The 14,963-nt window shown below is 42.2% G+C and overlaps 1 protein-coding gene across 5 annotated transcripts in view; it reads right to left on the reverse strand.

Moving 5' to 3' along the window:
• The window catches only part of TPPP (tubulin polymerization promoting protein), an 89,614-nt gene that overhangs the window by 52,540 nt on the left and 22,111 nt on the right, over positions 1-14,963 (reverse strand). Inside the window, exons 1-2 of one of the 5 annotated variants that reach the window (XM_052697710.1) lie at positions 13,498-13,635; positions 4,453-4,574 (exon numbers count right to left, since the gene is read on the reverse strand). In XM_052697710.1, the coding sequence (XP_052553670.1) occupies positions 4,453-4,496 (44 nt within the window). In that variant the 5' untranslated portion in view covers positions 4,497-4,574; positions 13,498-13,635. Of the gene's footprint in view, positions 1-4,452; positions 4,575-13,497; positions 13,636-13,815; positions 13,835-14,440; positions 14,519-14,963 lie in introns of those variants that run through there. The other 4 variants (XM_052697713.1, XM_052697714.1, XM_052697712.1 and 1 more) reach the window with 4 other exon arrangements.

A 14,963-nucleotide genomic window follows, 5' to 3' on the forward strand; every position in this document is an offset into this window, starting at 1 on the left:
TTACTTACAGTAAAACTTAAGCTAGTACAACCATTACAGATATCTGTTTTCTCAAAACCATGTCTAGATCAGCCGGTAACGTGCCCTCACAGCCTGGAACACCAACCATATCCTGTGCTGCATCTAGAAAACCATGGCCAGGAAGTCAAGGCCCCTCTACAAATTAAAAGTTTACAAACTTCACGCAGGAAAAAAATGCTACGAGGAAGTTAATGAAAGTATTAGGCCTTAAGGTAGTTTACTTCTACAGTTAGTTCCTTCAGACATCAATAACAGCACTGGTGTATTTTGAGGAGTTCTGGGCAACATGAAGAGAGGAACAACAGGACATAAAAAAGGCTTCCAATTTAAATGAAGATGTCTGATATTCACAGCGGTCTCATTTCAAAGAAATCTTCGCTAGCAAAAGTAGAAAGTCAAGGCAGATCAAAACTGGTGGTGTACTTTTTCCCTGTGGCTAGAGAAGGTTCATGGATATACTCCTTTTCTTGTTGAACTGACAAAGAAACTGGCTGCTCTAAAAATATCAATTCTAAACTCTGGTTAGACAAAATTAAGTTACTTTTTTAAAAGCATGAACTATATAACAGTTAAACAAAGAAACTCTTTTCACCGCTGTTTAAAAAGCCCGGCACGCAGTTAAACAATACTACATTTCCAGAGACAAAAAAGGTAGGGAAGGAGGGATTAGCCACCTATCCCATCCCCTCCAAATATTGCTGGCTCCAATCCAGCACGCCGTAGAAGACATTAAGGAAAAATTATAAGCAGATGTTAAGAGTTCAGAAGGTTTTGTGAAAAGCAAAAAAAGGTCCCAAAGTTGGGATTCCAGAAACTCACAGAACAGCTGGAGTAATTATAGGAACATTAAGAGGGCATGTAGGGATGCAATGAGGAAGCTAGGGCCCAGTGGAATTGAATCTGGCATGGGAAATCAAGGACAACACGAAAGGCAAGCCTATAATTACAGGTGGGACATCACAGTTTCACTATGTCAATAGCAAAAGGAAAACTATAGAAAATGTGGGCACGTTGCTTAATGAGGTGAGTGCTCTGGTTATGGAGGACACTTAAGAAGGCGGACTTACTGAATGCCTTCTTTGCTTCAGTCTTCACTGCTGAGACTGATCCTCATGAGCCCCAGACCCTGAAGAGAGCCTGAAGAAAGGGAGACTTCCCCTTTGTCAAGGACTATCTAGTAACAGATCGTCTAGGCAAATCTGAGGCGCAGAAATCCATAGGCACTCATGGAATGCACCCGTGAGTATTGACAGAGCTGGTAGAAGCAACTGCCAAGGCGCTTTGAAAGGTCATGGAGAATGGGAGAGGCGCCTTGGGACTGGAGTAAAGCCCACGTCATTCCAATCTTCAAGTACAGCAAGAAAGAGGAGTTAGGAGAATCACCTCACACACCTCTGCTCCACGGGAAGGTGATGAAACAGCTTATTCTGGATGGTGTCTCCAAGCAAGTGGAAGAAAAGAAAAATATCCCAACTCCTACAGTTCTGTAATTCACCGAATGACAAGTAGTTAAGATGACAACAAAAGTCCTATGAACTGAGGAAAACTTTCAGTTCAGCCAGCCAAGAAAAACCGGATTCTGCTATGACCTCAGAAAGGTCACAGCTTTTCTAGTATCTTTGATCATGTCAAACATTCTAGTGAACACTCAAGGAAACAGCAGCCCCAAGTTTACTGGTTTGTTGAGAACTATAAAATAAAATTGGGACTAAAAAAAAAAGATGTGCTGGATAGATTCTTTGCAATTCAGTTAGCAAAGTCAGCAAATTGCACTAAGTACAGAACTACAAAAGAAAAATTAGAAATACTTAAGGAGAGCTAATAAGCAGGAGGGGGATTGAATTGTTACACGGGTAGACAGTGATAAGGCAAAGGTGAGATGAAAGAAGGATAACGTGCCCTTGTGAAATAAGAAAAAGAACAGGTTAAACAAACATCTTTCAGGCATATGGCAGGAGATGCCAGCTTAGCACAGGATGTAAATCTATTTTGCTGGTCAGAACAATGTGTGATAGACTTTGCAGGACACAAGGAAAGTTCTAGATGGACAAAACAACAAACTCTGCACCCAGATTACAATGTCTAAATAAAAAAAAAAGCACTAGGAGCACTGTTTATAAAATCAAGTGGCTCCAAGCCCTAAGTGTGACTAGGTTGGAACTGCTGTAGGATGGCAAAACCATGATCCCTCTGTGGTCCAGGACTCCTCCACCATCATCTTCTTCCTCCAAGAACTGAGTGAGTGACTCATGTTCTTTTACTTAAACCTGAGTCTAGTTTATAATTCTATCATGAGCTGATTGGTCAAAATTCGGCCCAATTTGCAGAGGGTCTATCTGGGTGGCTGAAAACTCAGAAGTCTAGAAATTCTGAACAACTACAAGATATGCTAGGTGCCAGAAATTGTACTTAGTATGCTATGCTATTGATTTCTTTTTCTGTAACAGTAAATCTCCATCAAAAACCGTAATCCTGCAGCCAACCCTCGTTCTGCCAGGGGTCTCAAAAGAACCTTCCTGGCCTCTTTACTGCCAGGTGACACCTCTCCACACCTACATTCTAACCCGTTGGGTGCTGCCCAAGCTACAAGAATTCCTAAAGATATTTCTTAGATGATCTTAAAACTGAAAGGTTTTAGAAAGGCTTTTAGAAAATATTGCAAAGAATTCTGTCCACAGGCACACAACAGCTTTATGTTAACTTCTACCTGTTTTCACTTCCATCCTCCTGTTATCACTTCCTGCACATATTGTTGGTAAGCATGCAATTGCTTAAGGCATACTTTTTATCAGGATCTGTTACTGTAATAGTGATGACACTTATGCAGCATACCACAGAAACATATCATACAAAGTTTGTGAAGATATCCCATTCAGTTCAATTTTTAAAATATTTAAAGAGTTGCAATCTTTATATGAATAAATTGGATTTGTAAATGTTATCAAACTCTGTAAACCATCTGAATTTATATGACTGCATCTGTTTTATCTCAGCATTTGTTCTATCTTCCTCATTATTTAAAAATGACTTAAAGGGAATTCTCATTTATTTTTTATCTGTAACTATTTATGCCAAATGAAAACAGCAATGAAAGTGCAGCAGATGGAATCTTTTTCCCACATTTTTGTATAAACATTCAAGCTGAGGGAAGAAATAAACAGCCAGAGTAATAAAACTGCCTATTAATAAGGTGCAGTGTTTTACATAATGTTAAGGCTTAAACTTCCTTCACGTCTATCAGTAGCAATCAGAGTTCACTCTTCTAATTCTGCTTTGGCATATTTCTGCAGACATGACAATGAACCACCCATTTTCCCTAGTACTGAAGAGACAAGCAGTAAGCACTAAAGACCAAGCATAGCCAAAAACTCTATTTTACTTACCTTCACTTAGATATAATTAAATCCTCTTACAGGCTTAATGAGTAACCATATTACCAAACCATGAGTTCTCTTTAACAGTATATATGTATTTCATGCTATGGACAGGATTCCCTATATCATGAAGCTGCATTAAGAACTTCAGCTGGAAACACAAAACACACTTATCTTCACAAAACAATATGTCAGACTGCCAGATTAACCTGGCAGGCAGCTAAGCATCACTCAGCTGCTTACTCGTTACCTCCTTCTCCACCAAGTGGGTAAAAGGAGAAAACTGGAAACAAAAATGAAGAGAATTGAACTGAGACAAAAATCTATTTACTAAGACAAATTTAAAAAAAAAAAAAAAAAAAAAGGAAATACACACACACAAGGGCTGCTCCAAAAGTTATGCTGGCCTGTGGCATCAAAGGCTCACGTCGGTGGTATGGCAGTAGAGGTTGAACCTTCCAGCCAACATTTAGTTCAATTTTGTTGTTCTGGTACAGATGTTTTATCTACATATAAAAACCAATTAATACCTATTGGTACAGTTCTAAATTTTAAAATGAACCTCAAAACTCACGCAAATAACTTCAGGAGTGATACCTGAACGTGTGCAGTTGTCAAAGTACTATTTTCATATGTATGAAGCAATAAGTATCAGTATTATTAAATTCAAAGAAACAAATTATATTTATGTGTGTATATCCACAACTCAATTACTCACCATCCTTCGACCAACTGCAGCTAACAATACAAGTGCCCACCAACTGATACCCTACTACAAACCCAGTATCACACCACGTGCCAAATAACATCCAGCCAGCCCCCAAGCAGCAGCGAGCCTGCAGCCAACTCAGAGACTGTGAAAGAGAGACAGCCACACTCTGCCAACCCTGCATGAAAGAAACCTGCAGGGGTTTCTTTCCGTGGAGAGGGATACTCCACCAGCAGTAGTGGATCCCCTAGGCTATCACCATCAGGCAGAAGGAAGGGGCCTAAGAGACAAGAGTGGAAACGGGTCCCTCTTTGGGGTGGCAGGCAATTGCCTCCCAGCCTACCTCACCTTCCCAGGTCCCCTTGCACAATAGGTATGAAGTTCTGGAACATGAAGGACAGGCAAATGAGTATGCTGATGAAGGTCCATCCATAGGGTTGCCTAGGGTGAGTCAGCCACTCCCACTGCCTCTGCCAAGAACAAAACAAGGTAATTGCCATAGGCACCTCCCTTCTATGGGAAACAGAGGGCCTGATATGCTGACCAGATCCTATCCACAAGGAAGTCTACTGCCTCTCTGGGGCCCAGGATATTGCCAGGAAGCTCCCTAGCCTACTATTGCCCTGCAATGACTACCCGATTCTGGCAGTTCAGGTTGGCAGATACAGTCTCGAGGAGAAGCCTGCGGGCTGTCAAGAGGAACTTGAGAGCACTGGGGTGGTTTTCTTGAAGGAGCAGGAGCTCAGGTGATCTTTGCTTTGATCCTTTCAGTAGCATGGAAGAATACTAAGAGAAACAGGAAAACCCACCTGATCAACACATGGCTAAGAGGTTGGTTTCATTGGAGGAATTCTGGTTTTTTGATCATTATTTGGAACCAGATTTGCTGGCAATAGATGGCTCTACCTATCTCAAACTGGGAAAAAGGATTTTAGCCCAGGAGTTAGTAGACCCTGTTGACAGGACTGTAAACTAGGTTTGAATGGAGAAGGGGATAAAACCAGGCTCACTGGAGATCAGCCTAAGGAAAGCATGCCTAGATTAGGTGTAAGAGCAATAGCTGTTTGGGACATTAGCTAAGAGAATTCCTTGGGAGTCAGTCTTGAAGGGAAAAAGGGTACAGAAAGGCTGAATATCACTCAGGAAGGAAGTCTTTAAGGCACAGGAACAGGCTGTCCCTGTGTGCCAGAAGATGTGCTGGCAGAGAAGACAGCCAGCCTGGTTGAACAGAGAACTTTCACTGAGCCTCTGAGGAGAAAAGAAAAAAAAAAAACCACAACAGTTTATCATCTTACAGAGAAGGGTCAGGCAGCTCCAGAGGAATAGAATGATGTTGCTTGGATACAGAGAGGAAATCAGAAAGGAGAAAGCCCAACAAGAACTTTATCTGGCCACTACTCTTAAAGATAAAAAAATGTTTTCATAAACACATTAACTGCAAGAGGAGGGCTGAGGAGAATTTCCTGCCTTTATTGGCTGCAGCGGGTAATAAAACCACCAACGATAACACTGAGGTTCTCAGTGCCTTCTTTGCTTCTGTCTTTAGTAATCAGACCAGTCATCCTCAGGGTATTCAGACCTCTAAGCTAGAAGACATGGATGGGGAGCAGAATAAACCCCACTGCCACAAGTCCACGGGGCCAGATAGGATCTGCTTGAGAGTACTGAGGAAGCTGGTAGGAGTGATTGCACAAACTCTTTCCATCTTCTATCATCAATCCTGTCCAACTGGAGAGATCCCAGATGACTGGGACTTGCCAGTTCTACGCTGATCTAAAGAAGGGTTGAAGGAGGATCTGAGGAACTGCAGGTCCATCAGCCTGACTTTGGTATCCAGGAAGGTCATGGAGCAGATCATTTTCAGTGTAATCACACAGCCTGTATGGGACAACCATGCAATTACACCTTGCCAGCATGGGTTCATGAAAGGCAGATCCTGCATGATCAACACAATATCCTTCTGTGACCAAGAGACCTGACTGGTGGATGAGGGAAAGGCTATGGATGTAGTCTACCTAGACTTCAGTAAGGCCTTTGACTCTGTTTCCCACAGTATTCTCCTGGAGAAGCTTGCACAAGTGTACTCTTTGCTAAGAAAAAACCTGGCTGCTGGGCCCAGAGCGTGGTGGCGAATAGAGCTGAATCCAGCCAGCAACACTAGTGGTGTTACCCATGAGTCAGAATTGGGGTCAGCTCTGCTTAATATCTTTACAGATTACCTGAACTGAGGGGATTGAGTCCATCCGCAGTACGTTTGCAGATGACATCAAGTCGGGAGGAAGTTGGGAATCTGCGTGAGGGTGGGAAGGCCCTACAGAGGGATGTGGATAGGCTGCATCAGTGGGCTGAGGCCAACTGCACGAGCTTGACAAGATCAAGTGCTGAGTCCTACTCTTTAGTCACAACAACCTCATGCACCCGTGCATCACTGCCAGCTTGGAGCAGAGTGGCTGGAAAGCTGTGCAAAGGACCTGGGGGTGCCCTGACAGCTGGATGAACTGAGCCAGCCATGTGCCCAGGTGAGCAAGGGGGGCAATGGCATCCTGCCTTGTAACAGTGTAATCAGCAGCACCAGGGAGGTGATCATCTCCCCGTACTTGGCACTGTGAGTCCACACCTCAAGTGCTGTGCTCAGCTCTGGGCCCCTCACTACAAGAAAGACATTGAGGCCTTGGAGTGCATGCAAAGAAAAAAAAAAAAAAAAAAAGAGGAGCAGCTGAGGGAATAAAGTTTAGAAAAGGCTGCGTGGGGTAACTTACTGCTCTGTACAACCTGAAAGATTGGTGAGGTATTGTAACAGGCTGCCCAGGGAAGTGGTAAAATCCCGGTCCCTGGAGGTTTTCCAGAAAAGGGTAGATAGGGCACTTAGGAACACGGTTTAGTAGGCATGGTGGTTCTGGGTTGATGGTTTTATGAGATGATCTTAGAGGATTTTTTCCAACCTTAATTCTTCTATGCTTCTATGAATTCTCTACTGCTACACAGCCTTCCACATGATGTCATGTGTTACGGAAGAACTTTGTGCCATATTCAGGTCAGCTGTCCTGGTTCTGCCCTGTCTCAAGCCCGTCACTGCACCAAATAGGCAGTGGCTCTTCCCCACCACGTGGCCTGGCCTGACGTCAGGCAGGCGCCCATCACTCACCAGCAACCAATGTACTATTAACACTGCCTCTCAGCTGAAACCAAGACACAGACTGATGTTAAATACTCCACTAAGAAAAGCCTTAGAGAACACAGTCAAGCACAAACATTACTTTGTCTACAGACAAGCGGCTGTTACCATTCCTTTTCTGAAGCCATCACTATCTGCTTATGTAATTACTGCTTAAATATCATCAAATACTGAAAAAATTAAGTTTACGTTTGTAGTGTATTACATTTCTCCATTCCAGAGAATACCTTCATAAAATACCACTTTATACTTAGATACATAAAGCATCTATATGCATATACACAAACTATTTTCTTGGTAACAGTTCTAACAGAACCTTTTTAAAACACATTTCACATGACAACACTGTTACACAGATTTTTTTTGTCTCCCTAAATTACTCATAAATAGTTCAACAAAACACCCACCATATCCCACCACCACATCCTTTACATAATGCTTCATCTACGAAGGAAGCAGCATCAATACAGGCATTGTTCAGATATTAATGCACAGATAAACTACTACATCTCTCCATTTCCCTCCCCCCTTACCCCAATCTCCATACCCAACTGTATCCCATATGAAGATCCCACTCGAGTATTCATCCTTAGTTCTGCTGAGCTGCCACTCATCAAATGAAGAAATAATTAGGACACATATGCAAGGATACAAGATAGTATCTAGAACAGTTTTCACAGAACAAAGTATGACACTTCTCAAAAGGCTGAAAGAGATACTCACACTGTTAGACAACATAATTTTTTACAGCATATCAAGAAAATACTTGGGAATCACAAATCCAGAAAGACTCAAAAACAACAGCTACTTCCCCAGGAGTCAGCTGTATAACTTCTATCTCCAAAGAACACGTTGAACCTATTTTCACTGTAAGATTAGTTGAGCACAAGTCCTCTAACTTGCATAAGCTAGCTCCACAACTGTGAAATTATACTATATACATAGTTCTTTACAAACTATCCATCATCTCTTCCCATCACTATCATCCAAACAAGAATAATAATTTGAACTTCAACAGGACCTTTTCAAAGTATGTATGTAAAAACCCCAAGTCATAAAGATCTGCTCCATGAAGGAGATCAGAGACATACAGTTGGAAGATCACTTCAAAGAATAGTAAGATGGGGAGCTCTGTATAAATAAATAGGTAAAAAATGTCAAGAAAGCCAAGTTGATGGTATTGACAAGGATAAAATTTCAATCAGAAAAAAAGTAGAACAAAATTATAGGGCTTGAAAGTACTCAGACTTAAAAGCCACAAAACATCAGCTATGATCAGGGAATGGAAGATGGTGCAAGAACTACAAAATAACAGAAGGAGACATCGTATAAGAGATAGTTAATAAATTCTATAAAGGTAATGTGTCAGGGGAAAGAAACCCCTTAAATAAGGTGTACAACTACTCTTGTACAGAAACTGCATTATTAACAAAATGGCTCTTTATTGTCTAAGATACCAAAAAAAAAAAAAAACCCTCAACAGTTCACGCTAATTTAAACTAGAAAGAAAACTTTGGCAGAAACAATCAACAAGTGGAAATGCTACAGGTAACTTTCAAAAACAGCTGCAAATAATCCACATCCTGCACATTCCTGCACATTCCACTTCATTTAATATTAAAGATGTACTGAATGAAGTACCTCTTCAGTTTGCCTTTTTCTCAAATCTAAGTAATTAGTCTCAAGCAGCTAACTGAAAATAACCTGTATGAGACTCAGATTAGACTGAGAACACAAGAGATTCTTTAGACAAAGTCTGCTTCTTCAGCATTATACAAATCCAAATAAATAAACTATCCTTTAAGTCTGTATTTTTTTCATATAGCCACAACTCAGAACAGGTGAACACTTCTGCTGTTAAATCATCAGTAAGTTCTCTCACATCTCTAAGTTCCCATGAGTTGTTCCAAGTACTGCTTCTTCTGATAGCAAAACTGGACGAGACGGACAGTCTGATTTGGTTTTAATTTAAAAATGAGCAGTCATCAACAAGAAAAGAATGCTTTCGTAAACATGATTTCTTCACTTTTGAGTTTCCACTGTAAGAATTTCTGCAGTACTAATCAAATCACACCGTGGAGCAACGGGAGCTATGATAACACATTCTACTAGGATAGAATCCCACTTACAAAGGCGTTTGTTCAGATTTAGTTTAGAATGCAATAGAGAGGAAAGTGGCTCACCCTTTCCAAAGGCTGGTGAGCTCTGAGAAGAGCATGATCTCTGAAGAGAGATGCTGTTCACCCTCCCATGAGGGCAAGGGTCCACACTTCCAGTCATTCAGGTGCCCTGCTTGCACCCGAGCTCCCTGGATTAGCCACATTCTCACCTGGTGCTCAATCAATGGTTCAGACTACAACCCAGCAACTCCCATACAAATGCCACTCTTCAGCTGTGCATTTAAGAACATGTTTAACTACGACCATACATCCCTCAGAGATTCAAGCAAAAAATTCTACGTCTTAATATTAAAGTTTCTTTGTACTCATTCTGCCTAATATTCTAATATTTGTACACTGAAAAGTATATGCTTGATATTAGCCAAACTGGGCCAGAATTAACATCATAAAACTATTTAAGACAGCTGTATTGCGAATTCAGAAAATAGTAATACTATTAATTTTGGATCTGCATACTCTCAGCATCTTCTACTAATCCAAGAAAAGATATGGAGAAGGCCTCTTCCTATTGAAGGTATATTTGTTGCTCTACAGTTTTTGTTGATTTGGGCACGTGAGGGAATCGAGAGGAAGGAACAAGAACAGTTCACAGGAAATACTTGGGAAAAGGCAGTATGATTTTCCCTGCATTGTGCTTTGACCCTGAAATGAAAACTCAGTTTTAAAAGAAAATCAAAGAAAAACTCCTGACCTTAAATTTAAGGTAAAAATTAAGTTGCCTAAAGAGAAAAATTTTCAAATTGGGTCAATGTAGGCTTTTTTTTGTTTGTTTTAAGTAATTTTTGTCAAGTTAAATATATTAAAAAATCCTCTCAAAACCAAACCATGCGTCACATGTCTGAAAGATGCTCTGGTATCCCAGGGGACTCTTGGAGACAACTGTGTGAACCTTACGTTAAGTCTGACCATTTCCCTTGCTCTAAAATGTAAGATAAAACACGTAGATAAAAATATAGATAAAATACATAAACCCATGCATCCTAACAGCTGCATTCCTTTTTTTTCTACTACTAAGAGCATTTTGTTCCATGTTTTAGATCATCATATTCTGGAGGCCAGACCCAAGTTCATGTTCAATAGTTTTATTGTCATACAACAGTTGACGTCCCTGATCACAGCTCCCAGACACAATGGCAATACAAATTATAAGCAAAGATCTCCTTTCAACTAACTGGCAGGGATATCTAAAAGCATTTAAAGCCAGGTACAGTACACAACTTATTCTCTTCACAGAGAAGACTTTTCCTTAATTGCACAGAGAACTTCCCCACTGAGAAGCAGAGAAATACAAGAATTTATCAGTCCTAGACACTTAAATGTGTATATAGCAAAACTGATCTTAGTTACTTTTTAAAGCTTCTGAAATCCAATATTTATGTCAGTATGGCAAAAAAAGCACTAGGGGCAAAGATTGTACACTTGCATTTATTTTTATTTAAGCAGAGCATAGAAGTTGTCTCTAGAAAGAAAAAACACCCTGCTTGTCATTTGCTGAAAAGAGTTCATTTAATTTATGCAAGGGCATAAATACACAAGTAGAAACAGCAACGAAGTAACTACACCAGAAGAAAGACCATTCTTGCAACAAGCTTTTCCTGTCTGGAGCAATACAGGCTTATGAGTACAATCACATTCTCACACTAAAAACTTCCATTATTTATATATGTATATATATATATATGGCATGAAATATATCTTATGACTTATTTTAATTTGTATCTTAGCTTAACATCAAGAGAAAGTTACCAAATTTAAATGTCATATGGCTTATTCTATAAAGCACTCCTAGCTGCAGTAAGTACAACTCATCATCTCTGCATACACTAAGAATACATTTACTTTAACATCAGTCAACACTGCTCCTTCCCTTCCCTTTTTTTTTTTTTTTTTTTTAAAGTTAATCTCAAGGTATAGGAAATAAAAACCAACCTCTTATATACAGCTCCTGACAGTAAGTAAATGGAGCTTTTTTTTTTTTTTTTTTTTAAACCACAGCCAATGCACAGCTTTAATTAGGTAACTACTTACTAGACGAGCATTCCCATTTATTTACAAGGGAGAAATGTATACACTGCGGGAGATTCTCACATGAGCTTTATCTGACATTTGATCCTTGCATGGCACGTTGCCCAAGCACTGCACTGTACTGTGATCTAATAACAGGCAAACGCTCCAACAGTTGTAAGTAATGGACTGCTTGCAGGTATATGACTGTAACCCAAGAGATAAAAGCATTCAATATAGCATTTTATTTAGGTTTTGGGAATAGGAAGGCTGTGAAAGGGAAGGATCTGTAAATAACAATTTGAAAAGAAAGTGACTCGTCACTAAAGGATTAAAAAAAGCCATTGCCATTTTAGGACTATATATATACACAGTATACATCTGATAAACAATCACGTTAATTTAAGCCTGAGACTAAGAGAGCATATCTTCCCATTTTTTCCTCCACATTTTCACAGCTCTAGCTGAAAAGAGGAAAGAAAAAAACAAGTCTCCAGTCCTCTGTGCTCCATTATCATGCTATCACTTGTCAGCTTTCTAAGCACTCTAAAAGCAGGCTAATTATACTAGCTGAGAAAATAGCGTGAAGGCTCAATAAAAGTGAGTGAAAATGCACCCATTTACTGCTTCATACAATTCAAACTTGTCTGCGTTTCATTTCGGGTAGGGGCTGATTCTGACCTCTTTATTTTTTTTTATTTTTTTTTTATTTATTTATTTTTTTTTTTAAAAAAAAAGCAGTTATGCAAGCCTCTGTCAGTAAGAATTTCCCCACCACACACCTGCCTATGTCAATAGGTAAACTGCTTGTTAGCAGCACCTACTGCAAGATTCAAAGCTGTCAGCCTTCAAGATACTTTTCATGTAAGCGTTCAGCATCTTCCAGCAGATACCCAATTTCTCTGATGAATAATTCAACCATGTGACTAACCAGGATTGAAGACATACTTGCAACCACTGCTGATTTGCTGGCGTTGTTTTTATCCATTTTAAAGTTATTTCACCGAGGCTAAAGAGAACTGATTAATTCACGTTATGCTGCTGCATCCAGTTTTTTACCCTGGAATCCTACACTCAGCTCTATACCTACAGGTTGTTATGCTGCAGTCCGTAAACAGCCTCCTAGCCCAGATGCTGTTTTACACGGAGGACACCACATAGAGGTAGTTCTCAGCAAAGCCCCTTGGGCATTTTGAAAAAAGCAAACACAAGTCCTTTACCGATCTCCACAAAAGCGGTGGATCACTTGCTCTACGCAAGAATGCAGAAAAGGCAACTGCAGGGGATGAGGTTTTACTGCTGTCTTCAATATAACATCGGCTCCAAAGCACAGTCGAACAGCAATTTACTCGTCTGCTTTCTCCTGGCGCCTTCAGGAGATAGATGCGTGCACTCAGACCTGAGCTAGCCAGCTACCCACGGGAAGCCGACAGCGCTGTCCTTCCACCCAGCTGTGAGCGCAGCGTCCTCGGGATCCGGACAGCAATCCCATCCTCCGTCGGACGGGCTGCTGCTGCGCTTTTCCACTCCCGTGCGGCTGCGGGAACCCCCTGAAGATGCGCCTGCTTGGAGGCCCCATCCTAACCGGAGGGCAAAGGGAATAAACGCAGCTTCGCATAGAGCCCCTCTCCTCGCCCCTCCACGGCGTGGGGTCGCGGGGAGAACAGAAGAAAACACAAGGAGGGGGGAGGAGGGGGAGAGGAGGGAGCGATGGTAACGCGCTACGCCTGCAAGGAGAAGCAACCGCCGTCTTGTCACAGCCCCCCGAGACCGTTACATAACGGCAGCAAGGAGCGCAGCGCTGCGCAACCCGCTGCGGTGCGGGGAGAGCTCCGCTCCCACCGGGGCACGGCACACGCACACAACCAAAAGCCTCCCCGTAGGGCTGCGCTGACCGAATGTAAATGATCAGCCAGCGCGCCGACACGGGGCGAGAGGACAAGATCCACCAGCCAAGCGTGACAGCTCAAAAAAAAAAAGGAAAAAGAACATAAAAGAGGGACTTAGGAAGCGACCCTGCCTCAGTCCACTTACCACCGGCTCACCGAGGGAGCGACAGCTCCTGCCAGCCCAACCTGACTCTCGCCCCGACTCTGACGCGATCAGCAGCCAACCCCGAGCTGGCGCGGCGGCTCAGCCAGGCTCCTGCCCTCCCGGCAGCGGCATTGGCGAGCGCCCGGCACCGCCTACTCGCCCTCCTCTGCCGCTCGTCCCCATAGGACAGACGGGCTGTCCAGCTGGCGACCGCTCCCGCCTCCCACGGAGCGTGAGGTAATGAATTAACGTAGGGGCAGCTGCTGCCTTAAATGGATGGTTGTACGCTGTGCCGTCTCTCTTCGCCCTGCTCGTTACCCGGTGCTCGGCAGTAGGTGGGCAGGGAGGAGATGCCTTCCTTGCCGTTCCTCTTTTTAAGAGCTGGGACAGAGACGGATCGGTTGGCTGGATGTACTCGCACAAATCTACGTCGGGAAGCCTGGGAATCGAGGCCGAGTTCAGCACCTTCCGCCGTTTCTGTCGTCTCAAGGAAAATGCACATAGCAGGGGGGTGAAGCCAGATGATCGTTATGGTCCTTTTCAACCCAGGCCATTCTATGATCCCATGACCAGGGAGAAGCGTCAGTCTGCAAACCAAGTCTTGCAGGCGTTGTCAGCTTCTGGTTCTGATGGCTGACCAGTTGCACCTTAAACTGTGCTTGTTAACAAATAATAAACAACTAAAAATAAGTAACTAAAAAAAAAAAAAAAAAAAAACTGGGCTGGGCTGTGCAATGCGGTAGGTGTTCCTCAAAACCTCCTGAGGACACTGGAAGTTTACTCTTTATGAAACTTGAGCTGCCCCAAGGTCCCTCCCTGCAACTGAGAGACAGATCAAGAGCTGTGCATTTCTGAATTAGAAACTGGTTTCAAAGGCAAAATGAGTGCAATACAGATTAACAATAAGCAAGGTTTAGTAAGTAGTCCAGAGAAGAGAACTCACTCAGTGTTTAACGTACAGCTGATACTATGTCATCTTCAATTTTCCCCAGTCCACACAGCTCAGAATATAATACGGTTTCTTTAATAGAAACCCATACTAACCACAACCCATGCTAAGACCGATGTTCTCTTTTAGTAGCATCACTCTTAGAAAAAATGTGCAGAATCAGAATTACCCAAATTTGATTGTGATTGAATGTGGACAAATTTATTTGTGCTTCACCATCCGCAATCAATGTGGACTCACCGAGGGGAAATCATGCTTGAACAGTCTGCCAGCCTTCTATGATGTCATGAGGAGCTGGGTAGGTTAGAAAAGAGCAGCAGTGTTACCTGCTTTGACTTCAGCAAGGCTATTGATACTGTCTCCTATAGCATCCTCACAGGTAACCTTAGGAAGTGTAGGATAGATGAGTGGAGAGTGAGACTGGAAACTGGCAGAACTTGAAGGGTCGTTGTCAGTGGTGCAGAATCTATTTGGAGGTCTGTAGCTAGCAGTGTTTCCCAGGGGTTGGTACTGGGTC

Source organism: Tympanuchus pallidicinctus, unplaced genomic scaffold (genome assembly GCF_026119805.1).
Source record: "Tympanuchus pallidicinctus isolate F22 unplaced genomic scaffold, pur_lepc_1.0 scaffold31, whole genome shotgun sequence".
Taxonomy (NCBI): Eukaryota; Metazoa; Chordata; class Aves; order Galliformes; family Phasianidae; genus Tympanuchus; species Tympanuchus pallidicinctus.